This window comes from Triticum aestivum, chromosome 4B (assembly GCF_018294505.1).
Source record: "Triticum aestivum cultivar Chinese Spring chromosome 4B, IWGSC CS RefSeq v2.1, whole genome shotgun sequence".
NCBI lineage: Eukaryota > Viridiplantae > Streptophyta > Magnoliopsida > Poales > Poaceae > Triticum > Triticum aestivum.
Window position 1 is genome coordinate 441,498,711 of NC_057804.1, and position 21,578 is coordinate 441,520,288.

General features: G+C 56.3%; 1 protein-coding gene across 3 annotated transcripts; it reads left to right on the forward strand.

Annotated features, from left to right (window-relative positions):
• The first annotated feature begins 16,372 nt into the window (after window positions 1–16,372).
• On the forward strand, window positions 16,373–19,419 carry LOC123092600 (E3 ubiquitin-protein ligase XB3). 3 transcript variants are annotated; one of them, XM_044514401.1, is made up of 9 exons: window positions 16,374–16,687; window positions 16,780–16,839; window positions 16,921–16,992; window positions 17,078–17,199; window positions 17,304–17,444; window positions 17,544–17,651; window positions 17,777–18,029; window positions 18,111–18,204; window positions 18,286–18,662. In XM_044514401.1, exons 1-9 carry the CDS (start codon window positions 16,505–16,507, stop codon window positions 18,387–18,389), a joined length of 1,137 nt encoding a protein of 378 aa, XP_044370336.1. In that variant the 5' UTR covers window positions 16,374–16,504; the 3' UTR covers window positions 18,390–18,662. The 3 variants fall into 3 exon arrangements, with proteins under 3 accessions (XP_044370335.1, XP_044370336.1, XP_044370334.1); XM_044514400.1 differs by having other exon boundaries at window positions 16,373–16,687; window positions 18,111–18,662; XM_044514399.1 differs by lacking the exons at window positions 18,111–18,204; window positions 18,286–18,662 and adding an exon at window positions 18,672–19,419 and having other exon boundaries at window positions 16,378–16,687.
• Window positions 19,420–21,578: the final 2,159 nt, after the last annotated feature.

Here is a 21,578-nt window from a genome sequence, read left to right on the forward strand (position 1 = left end):
CGGATAAGTCAAGCTACGAGTAAAACCAACCCTCAAGTTTCCCCGAGGTGGCCCCGTAGGTTGCTCGTTTTGGACCAACACTTAGAGAAGCACTGGCCCGGGGGGGCTATAATAAAGATGACCCTTGGGTTAATTACTCCCAAGGGAAAAGTAGGTGGTGGTGAGGCAAATGGTAAAACCAAGGTTGGGCCTTGCTGGAGGAGTTTTATTCAAAGCGAACTGTTAAGGGGGTCCCATAAATCACCCAATCGCGTAAGGAACGCAAAATCCGGGAACATAACACCGGTATGGCGGAAACTAGGGCGGCAAGAGTGGAACAAAACACCAGGCATAAGGCCGAGCCTTCCACCCTTTACCAAATATATAGATGCATTAATTAAAAAAGAGATATCGTGATATCCCAACATAATCTTGTCCACCATGGAGCAATCTTCAACTTCACCTGCAACTAACAACGTTATAAGAGGGGCTGAGCAAAAGCGGTAACATAGCCAAGCAATGGTTTGCTAGGAAGGGTGAAAAAGGTTAGAGGCTGACATGGCAAATTGGGAGGCTTGATAAACAGGTGATAGGTAGCGCAACATAGCGATAGAACGGAGCAACTAGCATAGCAATGATAGTAGTGAGATCCAGGGTAGCGGTCATCTTGCCTGAAATCCCGCAAGGAAGAAGAACGAGTCCATGAAGAAGACGAACGGATGAAGATGAACCAAGCGTAGACGAACAAATCCTCACGATCGCAACGAAACGGGAACTATCGAGAAGAAGCACACAACATGGTAAACACACCACACATAGACAAGACATGATGCACAACAAGCATGATGCATGACTAAGCTACATGAAGCTACTCATGGCAAGAGACGATGCAAACAAGAGCAACACATCAAAGCAAGTTTAAATGAGGCCAGGAACAACATATAACAATTCCGGTAAGTCCTCATATGCAAATTTCAAAATTGGTCTAGATCTGAATAAACCTTATGTTCAAGTTGTTAAACAGCAAGTTAAGATGCACCGAAATGATCTACACGAGATTCTAGTCAAGTTACTGTCGGGGGGTGGATACGACATTTGCCAAAGGATGATTTATCATGGTGGGAGCGAGTAGAATGTCGCCGGTGCCTGGAAGCGGGATGAGGCGAAGACATGCATGCCGGCGGAACTTACCCAGCTTCAGGGCTCTCCTAGGAGATAACACCCCTACTGCTGCTCCGCGGGGTCTCCGCATGATCACTAAAGCAAAGTGACTACAATGGTGCTCCTGGAGCTGTTTCGGGAGGTAGGAGAGGGCAAGGCTAGCTCTCTCTTCCCTGGGCTATCTGGTCTATCTCTCTCTCTAGGTTCGAACCCTTTGCATGGGTTCCCGGGGGGTTTATATAGGCCTACCCCCCGGGGGTACAATAGTAATCCGGCTGGGCGCGGGTCCCAGCCGTCTGTCTCTCAGGCCGCCGTCCTTCCTGCCGGCTTGTGGGGCCCGCCGACTGGCGGGTCCCGCGGATAGGCTTGATACTGTAGCGGCACTCCTGATGACGCAGGCTCGGTCATCGGATCGTGGCAAGAGTGCCGCCGTCTATCGGGCAATCACTGTCACCATTCCCCATCTTATCTGATTAATGGCTCGTGGGGCCCCGGGAGGAGTCGGCCGACTCCAGGGAGGCCGACTCCCATAGGTCCGTCTTCGGATTGCCCAGGCTGCCTTCGGCCCACCCACTGACAGGCGGCCCCGCCGCCTTCGGGTCGTACAGGCCGGCGTCGTGGGCCGGCTGAGATCAGGGCAGGCATGGCAACAGTGCCGCATCTCGCTGGAGATCTTCCAGCGATACGGCTCACTGTAGCCATGCCGGCCCTTCGTAAGCAGGGGGGAAACGGCCATGCCATGAACGTACCCTACGTCGTACTTAAGGATAAGGGAGGAGTCTTGGGCCGACTCTCCATAGTCGGCCTCTCTGGAAGTCGCCATCTTGGAGTCGGCTTATCTGGGAGTCGTTGTCTGGGACTCGGCATATTTTGGAGTCGCTCCTGGGACTCGGCCAGAGGGGCGCGGCCTGCCCCGATGTCTTGAAATGTCCTGGGGCTCGGGTTAGCCTACCCGTGGCCCATTACTCCGACAGTAGTCCCCGAAGCTGGCGAAGCCCTGCGGTCGCTGCATTGTGGGGCTTCAACAGCTTCAATCTTTAAAAATGCAGACTCTGGGACTCGGCTGCCGTCTTCCCTTGGGCCGACAGTTGAAAGTTGGAGCATCAGTGAAGAGCCTCAGTTTGGAATTCACGGCAGGAAGCCAGGCGGCGTGCCTGATACGCTTCCCCGCAGCCATTAGGGCGGTCCTATCGCGTGGCGCCACGTGGGGAGAACAGTCTGCCTGCCCACGCGCGTGATGGGACGGGCCGTCAGGCGGGGCCCGCCACTACCGCGCCTCGGCATACGAACGGATCCGTTGCGGCCGAGGATGGTTGGTTTTCCCACGTCGTTACTGCGCGTAGTAACTTCGTGGGTAAATTGTGGGGCGGCGTGGGGCTTCGTGCGCAGTTAATCCCACGCCCGCCCCCACGGCTTCTCAGCCCGCAGGGCTATAAGTAGGCGGGGGGAAGCGGAGCGGCATAGCTCGCGCGCCCTTCTTCCCTGCTCCCCCGCCTCATCTTGCTTTCTCTCCCTCCTTCCTCCGCCGTTGAGCAAGAGCACGCCATACCACGGCGATGAGCTCTTCCTCCGCTGCGGCCCCTGCCGTGCGCTCCAGCGTATGGGACGGCTCGGAGGTAGAGGAAGAACACATCGAGTTCCTCCGCCGGACCCGCCGTCTCCCCAGCGCGGACCTTGTGCGCGCCCGCGCCACGCCAGAGGGGGAAATCCGGCCGGCGCCGGAAGAGGGCGAGCGGGTCATCTTCCGCTCGCTCCTTATGCGCGGCCTGGGGCTGTCGGCGAGCGGCTTCTTCCGCTTGTTCCTGGAGTTCCACAGTCTTCAGCCGCACCACCTCACTCCGAATACGGTGGTGTTGCTCTCCGCCTTCGCCACTATGTGCGAAGGTTTCCTCGGCGTTCTCCCCACCATCGAGCTGTGGGGAGAATTCTTCTCTTCTAAGCTCGGCACGCACATCGCTGGCGTGCCGGCTCAGTGCGGCGCCTTCATCGCGATGCAGCGCTCGATGGCCGACAACCCCTTTCCTCCCATCATGCTGATCAAGTCGGTGAAGATGTGGCAGCGCTCGTACTTCTACGTGAAGAACCTCGCCTCCGACGGCGACTGGGTCAACTTGCCGCCTTACAACGCCGCTCCCCTGACTGGGCGGCTCCCTAGCTGGTCCCACCGAGTCAAGACGCTGACTCCCGCCGGAGTCGCCGCCGTAGCGCGACTCTGAGTCTTGACACAGTCGGAGGGACTCGTCGGGGCCGACTTGCTGGCCGCCTTCGTGGCGCGCCGAGTTCTCCCGCTCCAAGGCCGGCCTCACCTGATCTATCAGATGAGCGGCCTCCGAGACCCAAGTCGGATGAGCACCAAGGAGATGCCCCGCAAGGAGGTGGCGAACATGGTGAATTACATCGCGCACTGCGAGTACGAGGAGGACTGGCAGTTCGGCAAGGAGCCGTACTCACGCGACAACCCTCCACCAGTGGTAAGTCGCGTCTCCCTGCTGTTTGTCTTTTTTTCTGCAGCCGACTCCGGCTTCTAACTCTTGTTGGCTTCTTCTGAACTAGAATCCTCTTATGCAGCCTGCCGCCGGCGCCACGAGACAGCCCCGCGAGTATGTTCCAGACCGCCCGGAGAGCGACGTCGACGACCCCGACTTGGGGGCGGCGGCGATGGAAGCCGATGCCGAAAGCGGGGGAGGAGGAGCAGAAGGCGACTTCAGGCCCTCAGCCACCTTCGCCGACTGGCCTGATGACGACGCCGAAGGCGAAGTCGCTCCGCGCCACCAGCTGAGGATCGGCCAGTCGGGCGCCGGCCCCTCCGCCGGCCAACGCGGCGCGAAGAGGCGTCACACCGGGCCGAGTGCGCCCGGCGGCACATTGAAGAAGTTCAAGGGGGCGGCCGCCGTGACCAGACGAGAGGAGGCGGTCGCGAAGGCCAACCGCTTCCGAAGGGAACTGAGAAGGCCGCCGCTAGTATCCGCGTAAGTCTTCACGCTCTTTTATTTTCTTCGTTGAATCTTGTCCGAGTCTTCGTTTATATACTCCCTCCATTATTCTTCAGGGCCCCTCTTTCCCTTGAGAGAGTCGCCGTCCCCTCCGTCATGGGGTCGGCAGAGACGTCCGCCAATACTCGGCGGCCCGACCCTGCCGCCGACCTCCGGGAGGAGACGGAGCGGAATGCGCGGGAGAAACGCGAGGAGGAGGAGGCCGCCCGTTTGGAGAAGGCGGAGGCCGACAGGGCGGCCGCCTCCGCCCAGAAAAAGCTGGATGATGCCGAAGCCGCCCTTGCGGCGAGATGGCGCGCCGAGGAGGCCGCGCGTCGCCGATCGGCGATGCTCGTCCCCCCACTATCGTCTGCACCGCCGCCTCCGGAGTTCACGGGGCAGACCGGGGGAGCCGGCACCAAGAACCCCATCGCGGAGAAGGAGAGCGGCGAGGCCTCCATGTCGGACGCTCTCGTGCCGCCGCCGCCGCCTCCACCGCCGTCTGGGAGACCGCACAACAAACAGCCGGTGGATCCGTCGGAGCCGCCGGCCATGGACGAGGCCGAAGCGCGGCTGCTTCTCTAAGTCACCTCGCCGGTGCGTCGCCGTCTAGAGAGGGCGACCTCGGCGCCACGACCTCGGGAGATCGGCGCTGCCAGCTCGGCAACTCTAGATGCCGAGGCCACAAGCACCGCGCCCACCGGGTGGGTGCGCGGAGGCGGCACTGGGCCACTAAATCAATTGCTCCTGGAAGTCCAGGCGAAGTTGCGGGCTGAAGGCGACGCCCTTCAAGCCTGCACCAGAGCGCACCTGGCCGCGCGAACGGCCGTCCGAGTAAGTTTCTTCTCCTTCTTGATTCTTGTTTTTCTCTGTGGGGGCGCGCCAGCGCACCCACTGGGTGTAGTCCCCGAGTTCCGGGCCGGCTGCTGAGCAGGCGGTTCGGAACTCCCTCTGGCGAGTTCCATACACTAACTTTGTCTTCAATGACTTATCTGCGGGAGTATCACAACCTCCGTGCCACTGCCTTCAACCGCAATGTTGAGGAGTTGAGCAAGCGGGCTGCCGACTTGTTGGAAAGCCGGAGTGAGTTCCTCTTCTTCGCGGGGGCGCGCTGGCGCACCCGCGGGCTGTAGTCCCCGAGATTCGGGCCGACTGCTAAGCAATCGGATCGGATCTCCCCGGCGATCTTCTTTGCTAACGACCCATTGTCTCTTTTTTTCGCTCTTCAGGAGCCAACACCGCTCTTTAGGAGCAGCTGGGCGAGGCCAATACCGCCCGTCGTGCCAAGGAGGAGGAGTGTGACAAGCTTGCCACGGAGCGCGACCTGCTGGCGGCGCAGCTGGCCGAGTAGAAAGAGCTGCTCAAGAAGGCGCAGGACGAGGCCGATAAGAGGGAGACTGCCCTCCTGGCCGAGTTCGAGAGCGAGCGCTCCTCCTAGACCGACAGGGAGGCGATGATGATCTCCGGCTTCCATGAGATCGAGGATATCGTTGATGGTAAGTTTCTTTCGCTTCTTCGCGCTTCCGACTATGTGTCAGGCCGACTTCTAATTTTTCGACTTTCTTCTTTTTTGTCTTGGCAGACTTCTTCCCTGGTCACTCGCAGGCAGTCCCTCTGTCCATCGAGGCTGCTCGTGAAGCACGAAGGGCGAACGGCGAGGAGATCGCCGCTAATGCCCCCCGAACCATCGATGAGCAGCTTCTGAGCATTGAAGCCCGTCTTCGTCCGGCTTGCCGGCTGGTGCGCCGGCTTCAGCGTGCCGGCGCCCAGGCGGTTGCCGCCCTATGGCCAGGCATGCCGGCTCTGCGCACCGCCAGCCGAACTGCTGACTGGCTGGAGGTCGCTGTCGGCCGTCTTGAAGCCTGGAAGGGCTCCTCGGCCCGGGCCGGAGCGCGTCGGGCCTTGGAGTTCGTCAAGGCGTGGTACCCAAGGCTGGACCTGGACTGTCTGGCCGCGTTCCGGTCAGAAGCCCAGGCCGAGCTGGAGGCCGTGGAGGGCGCCCTTATCGAGCGTGCGGCGGCCATCGCCGGGTACACGGACACCAGTGTCTTCGTCCCCGAGCGGGCTGAAGGCGGCGAGGAAGTGCCGCCAGAGTGGTTCGGGATGAACCCGGAGTATGGCGAGGACTCGGCGGAGGTGATCTACTCCAGCACCAAGGAGGAGGACGAGGTGGAGGCCGAAGGCGAGGCGGATGTGCCAGAAGACGGAGCAGGCGGTCAGCCTCAGCTCGACCGCGCCTCCAGCAACGAGCCGCGTCGGGAAAAAACGACTGCCACCGGAGGTGGTCAAACCGAGATCGCCCAGCCGACTGCCCCGGCACCTGACGCCGCCGTCACCTTCGATCCTCCGACCCCAGATGCCGTCTCCTAGGCTGCCTTTTCCGCCTCTGCTTGTCTGTCTTAAGTAATCTTTTGAGAACTTTGTTAGATTCGAACAATTCCACCTGTGGGGTGTATCTTGAACTTCTATTCAAAGATTCGGCCAAGGGCCTATGTAAATATCAATCTGCTTTCCGTCTTTCCTTGCTTATTGCTCTTTAGGCTTTTTCCCTTTGCCGCCTTCCTTTAGTCGCTGCCTTGTCAGTCGAGCAGCCGCTCTGCGGACTATCGCTGGGTCAAGTGCTTGGCTACTTCGGGAAGGCAAGGACTTGGCCGTTTAGAGTTTCTTTAGCAAGTCGGATAGAAAGCGACATGCCGACTACCCAAGAGTCAGTCGTCCTTAATAGAGGCTAATAAAGACGGCGAGCCGGCTACTCATGAGTAGGCCTTCCGCTTCAGAAATGCTGGAGGCCATCTTATGCTATGTTTGTGATTTAGGTCCTTAGCCATTTTTCGTGTGGGTGCCCGTTCTTCCTCACTCCTGCCTGCCTCACAGTCGCTCTGCGAGCTGCGGCTTTGCCAGGAGGCGGATTGGGCACCGCACACTACTTGTCTGACTGCGGGAAGCTTCTCATAGCGCAAGGCGGCGAGTCCCCGGACCGACTAGTCAGGCCCGGTGCCAAGCGGCTTGTAATGAAAGTAATGTACTTGGAGGCATAATTCTTATCGTACAGATAACAAAAAGGGCAGTCCCCGAGCTCGTCTCGGGGGGCCCAAAGTCTTAGTACTTTAATACAAAGGGGTAGTGTGATACATACTGCATCAACTGTAAAATCTTCGAAGAAGATTTGCATTCCACGGGCGCTCTGTCTCTTTGCCGGAATTGTCCCTGTTGCACGCTTGGGGCTTCTGGGCGTCGATCAAATAGTAGGCATCGTTCCCTAGAACCTTGCTGATGATGAAGGGGCCTTCCCAAGGTGCCGACAGCTTGTGCTGGCTGGCTGTTCGCTGGATCAGCCGGAGCACAAGGTCGCCTTCTTGAAAAGATCTTGGCCTGACCTTCCTGTTGTAGTATCGATGCAGACTCTGCTGGTAGATGCTGGACCGGCTGAGTGCCAACAGCCGGCCCTCTTCCAGCAGATCGACACCGTCTTGACGTGCTTCTTCTGCTTCTTCCTCGGTATACATGGTGACTCGCGGGGAGTCGAACTCTATGTCCGTTGGGATGACGGCTTCGGCGCCATAGACGAGGAAGAATGGTGTGAAGCCGGTTGACTTGTTTGGAGTCGTGCGCAGACTCCAGAGGATGGCTGGCAGCTCCTCAAGCCAACAACCGGCAGATCGCTCCAGCGATACGACGAGTCGAGGCTTGATGCCGGATAAGATGAGGCCGTTTGCTCGCTCCACCTGGCCGTTTGACTGTGGATGGGCAACGGACGCTAAGTCCAGTCGGATGCCCTGTATCGCGCAAAAACGGGCCAAGGCGCCTTTGGCAAAATTCGTGCCGTTATCGGTGATGATGCTGTGTGGGATGCCGTACCGAGTTGTGATGTCAGCGATGAAGGTCACTGCAGTCGGACCATTCAATTTCTTGATGGGTTTCACCTCCACCCACTTGGTGAACTTGTCCACTGCGACAAGTAGGTGAGTCAAGCCACCTCGTGCCGTCTTGAATGGTCCCACCATGTCCAGGCCCCAGACTGCAAAGGGCCAGGCGATGGGGATAGTCTTGAGTGCGGAAGCCGGCTGAAGTGGCTTGGAACGAAAAATCTGGCACCCCTTGCACTTTTGGACTAACTCCTTGGCCTCTTCCAGAGCGGTTGGCCAGAAAAAACCGTGCCGGAAGGCTTTGGCGACGAGTGCCCTTGAGGCCGCGTGGTGACCGCACTCGCCTTCGTGGATGTCTCTGAGGATTGCCTGACCTTGTTCTGCTTTGATGCAGTGTTGGAAGACGCTGGTAACGCTACGCCTGACCAACTCTCTGTTGACTATGGTGTATGCTGCTGCTCGGCGTTGCACTTGCCGAGCCAAGATTTCATCAGTTGGTAGCTCTCTGTTTACTAAGAATCTGAGGATGGGCTGGGCCGATGAAGGTGCTGCTATTTCTTCAACTACCACTAGCGCGATTTGGATAAGGGCAGCCGGGATGGGAGGCGGCGGGTTGGAGTCCGCAGCCGCTTGCTGATTTGACACAGTCCCGGGGCCGACTGGAGCAGTCCCCGGGCCGAGCTCTGGAGTCTTCGCTCTTGCTACTGCAGTCCCCATGCCGGGTTCTGAAGTCCCCGGGCCGGCTTCGACTGTATGTTTCTTGGAGTCGGATCCGTCCTCCTCAGGCGGAGCCGGCACATAGATTGAGTCTGATTCGGGTGACGGCTTCATAGAAGGCTTGAGGAGGCGCCAGAGGGCGATACCAGATGGTATTGCCTGGCGGGTGGAGCCGATCCATGCCAAGGCGTCTGCTTGGTCATTGTCGTTCCTTGGCACGTGGAGGAACTCGCACCCCTCGAAGTATCCGCTGAGTTGCTGGACGAGGAAACGGTAGCTCGCCATATTTGCGTCCTTGGCGTCCCAATCACCAGATGATTGCTGGACCACCAAGTCAGTGTCGCCATAACACAGGATCTGGCGAATGCCGAGTTCTTTGGCAAGCCGGAGCCCGTGGATGAGCACCTCATACTCGGCCACATTGTTGGAGGCGGCGAAGTGGATCTGCAGCGCATATCTGAGTTTGTCGCCCTTGGGGGAGGTGAGGACGACGCCGACTCCCAAGCCGGTGTGCATTTTGGAGCCGTCGAAGTGCATCCGCCAATGGGTGGAGTCGGGCGCTGGCGGCAGATATTGGGTCTCGGCCCAGACTTGATGGAAGTGCGGGGCTCGTAGTAGATGGTGTAGGGAGCCAGGTCGATGGCCCATTTGGCCACCCGGCCAGAAGCATCTCGGCTTCCGATGATCTCGGCCAGTGGAGCTGTGCAGACCACGGTGATTGGATGCTCCTGGAAGTAAGGCTTCAATTTCTTGGCAGCAAAATGCACGTCGTAGCACATCTTCTGGTAATGGGGGTAGTTCTGCTTGGAGGTCAACAGCACCTCGCTCAAGTAATATACCGGTCTTTGGACGGGTAGCGCCTTGCCTTCCTCCTTGCGCTCGACTACAATGACCGTGCTGACTACTCGGCTGGTGGCGGCAATGTATAGGAGCATGGGCTCTTTGGGAGTCGGAGCCGCCAGCACAGGGGGAGTAGTCAACATCTTCATTAGTTGGAGAAAAGCCTCGTCCGCCTTGGGAGTCCACTCAAAGAAGGTCATCTTCTTCATGAGCTGATACAAGGGGAGAGCCTTCTCGCCCAGTCGACTGATGAATCGGCTGATGGATGCCAAACAGCCGGTGAACTTTTGCACATCTAACAGTCGTTTGGGTGCCTCCATCCTTTCGATGGCCTTGATCTTTACAGGATTGCACTCTATGCCGTGTTCGGAGACCAGGAAACCGAGGAGCTGGCCGGCTGGTACTCCGAAAACGCACTTCTCCGGGTTGAGCTTGATCTGGAATCGGTGCAGATTCTCAAATGTCTCCTTGAGGTCCTCCAGCAAGGTTCCACGCTTCTCTGTCTTCACCACCACGTCATCCACATAGACGTGGGCATTTCTGCCGAGTTGCTTCAGGAGGCACTTCTGCATGCAACGCTGAAAGGTGGCGCAGGCGTTTCTTAAGCCGAACGTCATGGTCAGGTAGCAGAAGGCTCCAAACGGCGTGATGAATGCGGTCTTCAGTCTGTCAGCCGGGTTCAGCTTGATCTGATGATATCCTGAATATGCATCTAGGAAACTCAAGAGCTCACATCCGGCTGTGGAGTCTATCACCTGATCAATTCTTGGCAGAGCAAATGGGTCCTTGGGGCAGGCTTTGTTGAGGCTCGTGTAATCAATGCACATCCGCCACTGCTTGTTCTTCTTCAGCACTAGTACTGGGTTTGCCAGCCAGTCTGGAAAAAAATACTTCCATGATGAAGCCGGCTGCAAGGAGCCGGGCTATTTCTTCTCCAACAACTCTTCTTTTTTCTTCTGACAGGCAGCGCAAGAGCTGCCTGACGGGCTTCATATCAGATCGGACGTGTAATTTGTGCTCAGCGAATTCCGTCGGGACACCAGGCATGTCCTTGGGGGACCATGCGAAGATGTCGCGATTCTCATGGAGGAAATCGACGAGCTCGCCTTCCTATTTGCTGTCAAGGCTTGTGCCCATGACAGTGTACCTCTCCGGGTGCTCCGGGTCCAACGGTATCTTCTTTGTTTCTCTGGCCGGCTTGAATGATCCTTCTGCTTCTGACTCCTTGGGGTCGGGCGATAACTCGGGCTGCTTGCCGGCCATCGCCACGACCCGATCAAGGAGCCGTTTCTCAGCTGCGATCACCAAGGACTCGGCCAGCCGACTGCTTTCGGCCGCGCAAGCGGACGACTTCCTGTAGTTGCTGGACATGGTTAGGATTCCCTTGGAACTCGGCATCTTCATCTTGAGGTAGGCGTAGTGGGGGACCGCCATGAACTTGGCCAAGGCGGGTCGGCCAAGCAGTGCATGATATGGGCTCTCAAGGTCCACCACCTCAAATAAAACTGGCTCGCGTCGGAAATGATCCTTGTCTCCGAAGAGGACATCTATCAGGATCTTGCCGATTGGCGAGCAGGAAAGGCCAGGAACGATTCCGTGGAACACGGTCTGGCTGCTCTGAAGCTGTCTTCGCTTGATTCCCAGTTTCTCCATTGTATCCTTGTACAGGATGTTGATACTGCTGCCTCCGTCTATCAATACTCGCGAGAAGCGAGCGGCCCGCCTATTTGTGGTGAGTGTGGCGCCTAAGACCAAGGCGTAGGAGCCTGGACTCGGCATCACTTCTGGGTGATCAGCTCTGCTCCAACTGATAGGCCTCTCAGACCAATGCATGAACTCTGGAGTGCTTGATGCAACCGCATTCACTTCTTGCTGCTGTTGGCGCCTACTGCGCCGGTCATCCGCTACACTGGTGAACACCACATAGGCTCCATGCTCATCTGGGAACTCGTCGTGTATCGCGCCGACTGGCCTGACGGCCGGCTGCTGGGGCGGCGGTGGAGGAGGCGGCCCAGCAGGAGCGGGAGGGAGCACGTCGTCCCCCTTGGCGATTCTGGTCAGCCAGTGGCATTTCTTGGTGGTGTGGTTTGACGGCTTCGCGCCGCTGTGAAACTTGCAGGGACCATCTAGAATCTGCTCGTAGGAGAAAGCCGGCAGCCAGTTGGACTTGCCGCCCTTCTGCCGCTTCGTCGGAGGCGGTCCTTCCAGCTGCTGGTCCTCTGCCGTTGCCACTTGCCGACTGCTGGAAGTCGGCTGCGGGGCTTTGCGCTTCTGGTCATTCTGCTGTTGCCGCCGACTGGTGTCTCCAGCCGGAGTCCTTGGAGCCCGAGGGGCAACTTTGCCAGTTGTGCTGACCCGAATCTCCGCCTTCATGGAGGAGTCGGCCGTGGCGTACTTGTCTGATGTGATCAGCAGCTCATCGAGGGTCTCCGGCTCGTCGCAGAGGAGTTTGTGCTTGAGGAGGGTGCCTTCTCTGCACCCGGCAGTAAAGTACTCGATGGCCTGCATCTCGTGCACGCCCTTGCATGAGTTCTAGAGCTCGCCCCATCGCGTGAGGTAGTCGCGAGTAGACCCGATGTCTTGAAATGTCCTGGGGCTCGCGAGTAGACCCGATGTCTTGAAATGTCTTGAAGATATGAGCAAATCAAGTTAAACATGGCATTGATGAAAAATGCAAACAAACATCAAGAAAACACACCAAAACAAGGATGCAACATGATAATATAAAACTATATGCAAAATCAAGCAAGTTTCATATAGAGCACACTCAAAACGGAGCAACGGTTCAACACATACACTCTATACAAGTTATAGCGACAACCTGTCCAAAACAGCAACTAGGCATTTTGCAAGCATCAAAACGACAAGCTACAGCATCTCAACATAATAACAAAAGACATGGGCATGAAGTACAGGTAAAGCATAAAAAAAACATGAACACTGAGCTATCTCCAGAAATCACTAAAACATGCTCAAAAGGACATGGCAAGATTGCAAATAATAACAGTTTCAGACTTATCAGGAAATAACATCAGGTTGCAATGTTTAGAGCTATCAAACAACATGTTACAGGAACTTATTATGGCAAACAAAAGCATGAAATGAATATACTAAATGCATAGAACAAAAGTCCCTTACTGACCATGAGCCAAAAGGGCATATAAAATATGATGGCACCCATGTAAACATGGCAAAAGATATGACAGATTCATACATGGCAGGAACAACAATAAGTAGGCATGTTGGTGAGCTTGAACCACTCATCACAGAGCAATACATGGCATCAAAAGGCAACCAGCAGCAAGAAGACATTGTTTATGAAGCCAACCTTGGCAAGATCAAGTTCATAGGGTACATGGAGCACTAGCAAAACTCATGGCAAAACTGAAAATGTTAACAGGCTGACAGCAACATTATTTAGCAACTTGAGAGCAAGATTACAACAAGCTACAGCAGGCTATAAATGCAACCAAGGGCATGGATGGAAAGATCATGACATGCAAAATAAATCATCCTTATTGAACATCTCCAGATTATGCATATAATGACTTGTAGCAGCAGGTTTACATAGCATCATGATATTACAGAATCAGACTAGCAAAACAGCAACAGCAAGTATTCTACTTAACAAGCTTGATGCACTCACCACACAACTCACACAAATATATGGATAGCACCCCTGTAAATATGGCATGACATAGATCAAAACACATGTAGACACCAAGCTCATAGGATGCATACATCAAATGCAACAAAAATGACAAATCACCAAGTTATAACAGTTTCAGCAGATTAACATCATATAGCACTCTTGCAACGATGATTCAGGCATCAAGATGAGCTCAAATGAACATGGTGCAATGGAATGAAATGTAGATCATCTCTCAATGAACATTTTGACATATTATGCACGCAAAATGGAGCAGTACGCAAAGAGTTATGACATGTAGAACAGGGAACTAGAATGCTGAAAATCTCAGGGACAGGCAAAATTATACCTCCGCGAAAAGTAAACGCGGGATGGCGGGATCCGGGACGGGGGCGCGGGCGCATTTGGTTCGACTCCCGGTGGATCTCATCCACCCGGGGTAGATCCGGCCGGAGTGGAGCTCCGGTGAGCTCCGACTCCTGCAAGACGGCAGCGGGCGGTGCGGAGGCGGAGAGGCGCGGGAGGCGCGGGGAACCGGCGGCGGGGCGGCGGGGGCGGCCGGCGGCGGGGCGGCGCGGACGTTGGAGGACGGCGGAGGAGCGGGCTGGGCGCGGAGGCAGACGGGGCGGCGCCGGGACGGCGAGCTCGGGGCGGGGCGCCCGGCGGCGGCGGGGTCGCGCGCGTCGGCGGCGGGTCCGAACGGGCAAGGCGCCGGCGGGGCGGCGAGCGCGCGAGGGCGCGTGACGGCGGCACAGGTGGCCGGCGATGGTACATGGCAGCGGACAGCGGCGGGATCCGGCGAAGCGGGGCGCCGCGGCGGCGGCGGAGGCGGGCGGCCGCAGGGCGCGGCGGTGGCGGCGCGCCCGCGGGTCGTGGCGGCGGCGGGACGGGCCGGCCTCGGGCTCGGCAGGCCCGCGGCGGCGCGCGGTGGAGAGAGGAGGGCCGCAGGGACATGTGGTGGACGCCGGTTGGTCGCGGGCGGAGACGCGGACATGTCCGGCGGGGGAGCGGACATGTTCGGCGACGCGAGGGGAGCGGGGCTAGGGTTAGGGTAGGATTAGACCGCGAATTTGGACCGGGAGGGCATATTTATAGGTAGAGGGAGTTAGGAGACTCCAAATGAGGCACGGTTTTCGCCCACACGATCGTGATCGAGCGACGGAGAGCATGGACAGGATAGGGATGGGTTTTGGGCCACTTTGGAGGGGTGCTGGGTTGCAACACACACGAGGCCTTTTACGGTTACCCGGTCAACCGTTGGAGTATCAAATGACCTCCAAATGGCACGAAACTTGACAGGCGGTCTACCGGTGCTATACCAAGGCCGCTTGGGGAACCTCGTTTCATTTCGAGAACGTTTAACACCCGCACATGAAAAGAGGCAAAAGGGGGCGCCGGAGGACATAGGAGTGCCGGATTGCAAAACGGACAATGGGGAAAATGCTCGGATGCGTAAGACGAACACGTATGCAAAATGAAATGCAAATGATGACATGATAAAATGCAACACGCAAGCAAATTACATGGCAACAACGACGAATAACTGGCAGACACTTGGCGCATCGAATCCGGGGCGTTACACTAAACCCTAGTTGTATGATTATGATCGTCCCTATGGATTAAACCCTCCGGTTTATATAGACACCGGAGGGGACTTGGGGTGTCCCAAGTCAGTTTACAAATAAAGGAAACTTATACATCCTGGACGCCAAGCTTGCCATCCACGTAAAGGAGAGTCCCATCTGGACACGGGAGGAGGCCTTCTATTCTTGTATCTCCGTGGCCCATCAGTCCGGCCCATGTCACATAGACCGGCTCCCCGAGGACCCCATAATCCAGGACTCCCTCAGACGTGCTCGCGTGCGATAAAGTGTCGACGACGGGGACGTCTACCTCTGACGGCGAGTTGCAACCAAACGGAGACGGCGTTTTTGCTGCCTCCGCTTCCCCCTTTATTTTTTACTGCCTGCGCACACACTGTTGTGAGGTTGATGCTCATGATGACGCAACAGTCACCATGGATGTGCCCATACAGAGCTTCCTTTTTCTGTTATGGAGTGCTGCAACCGGCCGTGGGAGATGCTACATCCTACGGCGAGGGATGTTACAACCGATAATTATTTTTGCTGGAACAAAATACTAGATTTGTCGCTATTTTTCATTTGGTGGAACCAGTGTTTAGTTTTTCTACTACTGGCACCTTCATTTGCTACTACCGGCGACGATATTTTTCTGCTACACAGGTTCGTGAAGATGATGCAACCTCGACGATGGGCGTTAACATTTTTTTTGCTGCAAACCATGAAGATTTTTGCTACAACCGGCAACAAGGTTTGTTACCACCATACGCAGTGGCGGGCCGACATTTATTTTTATTTTTGCTACAACCACATCAATTGTTTGCTGTAACTTGCAACCAAGGAAGCTACATCCGGTAAACAATTTTGCTACAACGGCGACGACGAGCGGCAGTGACGAGCTTTTTTTGTTGGAACTGATACACTTTTTTGCTACAAGCGGCCGATTTTTTGCTACTGCCAGCACCTCGAGGGAGAGTACTTTTTTCTGTGAGGGCATCGTCGGAGGTGCTCCGACCGGTGACCGTCGCCACTAGAAGCTGTGGCCGCCTCCCCCGGAGTTGCGACCGTCGCTATGAGGAGCTGCAACCCATGGGTGAAAGCTTGCTGCATACATGGATCTAACGAGAAACATGAGAGACGATGGCAGCGACCGGCAGCGACCACGACATCCAGCAGCACGGGATGGCAGAAGGGGAGGGGGCCTAGATGAGGGGATGGTCGCCGCCGGCTGGGAGGACGTCCATGCAGAAGGGGGCAGCGCTCGCGCTACACGCGGGGAGGAAGAAGAAGATGAAAAAGTCAACGCACTCAGGATCGGACGGTTGAATCTCGATGCATCGGGCGGCTGGGGCTGGACCGGCCCAACAGTTGGGCCGGCGCACCGGCGCAGATCACTACCCTATATCATTTGGTTTATAAAATAAGATTACTATCTTTCGTTCTTACAAAATCCCTATAGATCAAACAAGGCCCTATCTGAGTGGCGGTGACAGTGTGTTTGTATTTCTGGTGAAATATCCTAGCATGCGAAAGGAGCAGTTTATCAAAAAAAATCTTTCACTCTCAATAAGAGAAGAAAAGGTTTTTTTAAACCACAAGAAAGCGCACGCACTATTAAGCTCTCCTTCACCGCGCCCACTCCTCAGCCCACGCTCGTACTCACTCTCCTTCCCCCCATTATTCCCCCCGCCGGCCACCGCGGCCGGCTCGCGGGGCGTCCGCCGAGAGGCGTAACGGGCGATGGGGCACGGAGCCAGCTGCGGCCGCCCCAGCGAGGAGGTGGACTTCTTCGGCGCGGCACAGTCCGGCGACCTCGCCCGCCTCGCCGCCGCCGTCAGCTCCCGCCCCTCCCTCCTCCGCCGCACCACGCTCTTCGACCGCCTCTCCGCGCTTCACATCGCCGCCGCCCACGGCCACCTCCAAGTACGGTTCCCTTTGCTGCCGTGTGCTCCTCCCCGTTCAGCTTCTTGCCACCCCTGTGTATCTCCGGTGTGCTGATTCCTTTGTTTGCTTAGGTGGTTTCCATGGCATTGGATCTTTGTGTGGAGCCGGACGTCGTGAACCGCCACAAGCAGGTTCGTCACGCTTCCCCTCTTCTCTTCCCTGTCGCCCCCTCAGTGGAACGCTTGTCCTCACATCGTGGGACTTTGCCGCAGACGGCGCTGATGCTCGCGGCGATGCACGGGAGGACAGAGTGCGTGCGACGGTTGCTCGACGCCGGCGCCAATGTGAGACTCGGACAGAGCTTTGGCGATTGGGGCTGTTCTTGGAGCTTCTCCTGAACCTAATGGTGTTTTCCGTCTGGGTGTACAGATCCTGATGTTCGATTCGTCGCACGGGCGGACGTGCCTGCACTACGCGGCGTACTACGGCCACTCAGACTGCCTCCGGGCCATCCTGACGGCGGCCCGGACCGCGCCGGTGTCGCAATCCTGGTTGGCCCTTCTTCTCAGAGCCGCCATTTTTCGCCGCAACGCGCTGCGGCAGCCGCGCGCTAGCCTTTGCTAATGAGTCATCAGCTATGGTTTTGGAGGTGCAGGGGATACGCGCGGTTCGTCAATGTGCGGGATGACACCGGAGCGACGCCGCTGCACCTCGCGGCGAGGCAGGGCTGGCGCCGCTGCGTCCACGTCCTGCTGGAGAACGGCGCCATCGTGTCCGCCTCCAGCGGCGCCTTCGGGTAAAACTTCTCCCCAAGTCAAAGACCGCCCTTCTCACTCTCAGTACCTTTAGGAAGGCAAAAGCTGCGACATTGACGCGAGTGCTCGCGTTCCTGCAGATTCCCCGGGAGCACGCCGCTGCATTTGGCCGCGCGCGGCGGGAGCCTGGACTGCGTCCGCCAGCTGCTCTCCTGGGGCGCCGACCGCCTCCAGCGCGACTCCGTTGGGTGCGTTGTCATTTTCTTGCAAAAACACTACTGAATTCCAACACCACAATACCAATTCTTCAGCAAATGATCTGAAGCCATTGTGCTGGTTAGTCTAATCTACTGATGTGGATTGGTTTCTACAGGAGAATTCCATATGAGGTGGCGCTGAAGCGAGGGCATGCGGCGTGCGCGGCGCTGCTGAACCCCTCATCGGCAGAGCCCCTAGTATGGCCTTCGCCTCTCAAGTTCATCAGCGAGCTGGAGCCTGACGCCAAGGCTCTCCTGGAGGCAGCCCTGATGGAGGCCAATCGGGAGAGGGAGAAGAGGATCCTCAAAGGGGCCAAGAATTCATTGCCATCGCCGTCGCATTCAGATGACGGTGCCACCGTCTCCGAGGTACTGTTCTACCGTACTGCCCGGTCTTGCCTTGCAAGTTACTACTGCTATTCCATTGCTGACCTCACACGCACGAAATAGTTCAATATAACAGTGGGAGCTTCGCCGTACCGAGCTGCCATTGTTTCTTTCCTTGGCACGGACAATATAACAGTGGGAACTTACTTACCAGCAAGTAGGTATTTTGATCGCTCTCAATCAAGATTGGTTTTCAAGGCTAGCATTATCCCAGAGCTCATCATTGCATTGCTTGTAGGAGTAGCTAACGTGCCGTCAGGTCTCAACATGGAGCCACTTGCCCCAGAAATGTACCACACCGGGAGTATAATATTTATGTTGATCCGAGGGACGAATGGCTAACTAATTGGGTGCAGGCGTACTACGTACCAGTACTAGTTTAATCCTTCTTATTGGTAATGACAAGTTAGGTGTCAAACCGTGGCAGTGGCAGCGTATGCACGCACCTGCTTGCACGAATTGCCGCACGTCTGAGCAATCCATATGCACGAAACATTATTCAAACGCGATTGCAGTACGCCTCCACATGCACGATCCCGCCTTTGCATCGACATCTCCCTCGGAGCCGGCGCGTCCGACGGTGCGGATCTTGTTCGGACCGATACTAACTCTGAGGTCGTGCAGGGCGCCGAGGTGTGCAGCATCTGCTTCGACCAGGAGTGCACGATCGAGGTCCGGGAGTGCGGGCACCAGATGTGCGCGGCGTGCACGCTGGCGCTCTGCTGCCACGCCAAGCCCAACCCGGCCACGCAGAGCCAGCCGCTGCCCACCTGCCCCTTCTGCCGCGGCGGCATCACCCGGCTGGCGGTGGCCACCAGGGCCAAGGCTGGCGACGACGACGACGACGAGGAAGGAGAAGGCAGGCTGGAGTCTCCGCGGCACCGGCGATCTCGCCGGTCCCTGAACCTCGGCAGCGGCGACGGGGGCAGCAGCAGCCTCATGGGCAGCATCGCCTCGTCCATCGGCAAGATGGGCCGGCGCAAAACCGACAGCAGCGAGCTGCAGGTGCAGGTCGACGACAAGCCATAGCCATGGAATGAATGCCGAGCCTCTCAGCATTCATTCATTCACTCACCGTGTTATCACGAAGCATCATAATACGTCATCGCCAATGATGGAGCTGGCTGCTACTATTTTTGTAGATTATTTTTCTTATAATTTTGGGGAGATTGGCAATTGTTCCATCTGTGTAGATTCGATCCCAAGCTATAGGCTAGATCCAGTCAGTCCAAATAAGTGAAGAGTGCGGTCGTTGCTTGGTAGCCCCCATCCACACCCCTCCTGGAGTTGCTGAAAGGTTGTACATGTCCGGATTGAGAGGGGTTGTTGGCCCCGACATGATGATAATGAGAACCCAGTACAAATCCACCCATGTGCTCTCCCTCTATGTAATTGGCTTTGGCTGGGGCTACGTTGCTCAGGTGTTCCCTTCCTTCAGGGTTTGTTTCTGCAAGTGTTATTTTGGGGTCCCGATTATGCTTTCTGAATCTGATGGGCACCGCGCTTAGGATCCCTCGAGCAGCAGTACAGACTGGGGACAGTGTTTTTGGCAAAGTTTCCCTTTGGCTCAACTCGACTGTGCTGAGGTGGCGAAAGCACCACACCTTCATGGGCTGTCTTGTCCCCAGTCAGCTTGTGTTATCTTGCACTTATGCTCAACACGGGTATGGGTGGAGTGTACCGGAAGCAGCAAAAGGCCCAGCGAAAATGAAATGAGCAGCGACATTGACTGAGCAGCAGGAGATGGGTGGAGTGTGTACCACAAGCACAAGCAGCTTGGCAGGAGCTAAACCGCAGTGTGTAGTGTAGAGTGCAGAAGGATGGCTCAGTTCGACTGGGCAAAGCATGTAGTGTAGAGAGCAGCGGGGGACAGTGGCCCTGTTTGGATCCCAGGGCTAGAGCTACTTTGAGCTACTTGGGGCTGAACTAACTCTTAAAATATCCAAACACATGGGCTAGTTTGAGTTAGATTGAAACTAATCCACAAAAAAAACTATCCCTGTAAAGAGGTGCTAATTGGAGCTAGTTGTGGTGGGGCCCTAAAAAAATTCGTTTTCTGTCGCATGCAGCCGCACCGGATCCTATCCATTCGTCCCCGCTGCCTCTCGTTCTCCTCCCCTCCGATGCATCTCGTTCTCCTCCTCCCGCTGGCCCCTGTCGCCATGCATCGCCGGTCGTGTCCGCTCGCCCACACCGGCCGCGTCTGCCCGCCCCCGCCGCCCCCGTCTGCCCGCCCCCGTCCGCCTCCATCCCGTCGCACCAGTTTGTCCGCCCGTCACCGTCCCTTCCGCCTGCCCCAGCCGGCCCCGTCCGCCTCCATCCCGCCGCATCAGTCCGCCCGCCCCGTCCGCCTCCATCCCGTTCCCATCCATCCGCACCATCTTCGACGCAACCTTCGCCCGCCGCGGCACCGGTCACCCACACAAGAGCCGGTCACAACAAATCCTGGTTAAAAGAGTCAAATGATTGAAAAAAGTGCATTTATTTTCAAACTTACCCTTTCATCCAAACACCACCAAAGGCTAGAGTTAGTTTAAGGTTAGTCTAGAGTTAGAAAATAACTCTAACCTCTAACCAAGTTAGAGTATCCGAACAGGGCCAGTGACACTGGGTCACTGGATCTTGCTTACTACGTGACCTGACACTTGGACGAGGGCTGAAGCTTCAGAAAGCAGAAGAGAATTGACTTGACATCACGTCCTCAGGCTCAGGGTCAGGGGTGCCAAAACGTCTTCTTGCCAGAAATGCGAGGATGTATGTCGTGGCAGCTGCACAAGGATAGATACTGTTACACTGAGACACTGCCCGTGGTCCAGAGATCAGAGGCAATTCCTACTACTTTTCTTGCTTTGCAAGTATCTTGCTGAATGGGTGTCAAGAATCAGGATCAAAAGCAATTCAAATGAACCTACCTTTATATGCATATCGAGAGTAAGTACTCCGTTCAACCTCTGGAAGTCAAGCCAAGTCATTTTCAGACCTGTATGGTTGCATGCGAGCCTTGGTGTGCGTGCTGCTAGTCTGCTACCGACCGGGCAACTGCTGCCACAAATACTGACGGGATCATGGCGCCCCAGGAAAACTTGTCCAGCAAGATTGACCCGGCACAGCGCCTGATCGCTTTGCAGCTGTAGATGATAGGTCGCACTCACAGATCTGCTGCCACATCAGTGCACGATTTGAAGGAACTTAAGAAATGAAGAGTTTTTGTCTTTTCATTTGCTCTGCGAACTATTCTCTCCGTCCGGCAATGTAAGTAAGCTATGTTAGTTTGTAAAAACATCTTATATTAAGCTATCGGAACTGGTGGTGGTACTACTTCACGTCTCCCGTTCTTGGAGCGATCAAAAGAAAAGAACGGATGAATTATCAACTCCACGTTCTGACGATGTTGCACCATGATATGCAAAAGGACAAAGCTGCCTAGAACCAGAAGTAGAATGGACAGAAAGCCAATGCACCATGCTCCAAGATATCTTCGGTTGCTGAGCTGCCGTGTCAGTGATCACCTTGAGCATTGTAGTGGTACAT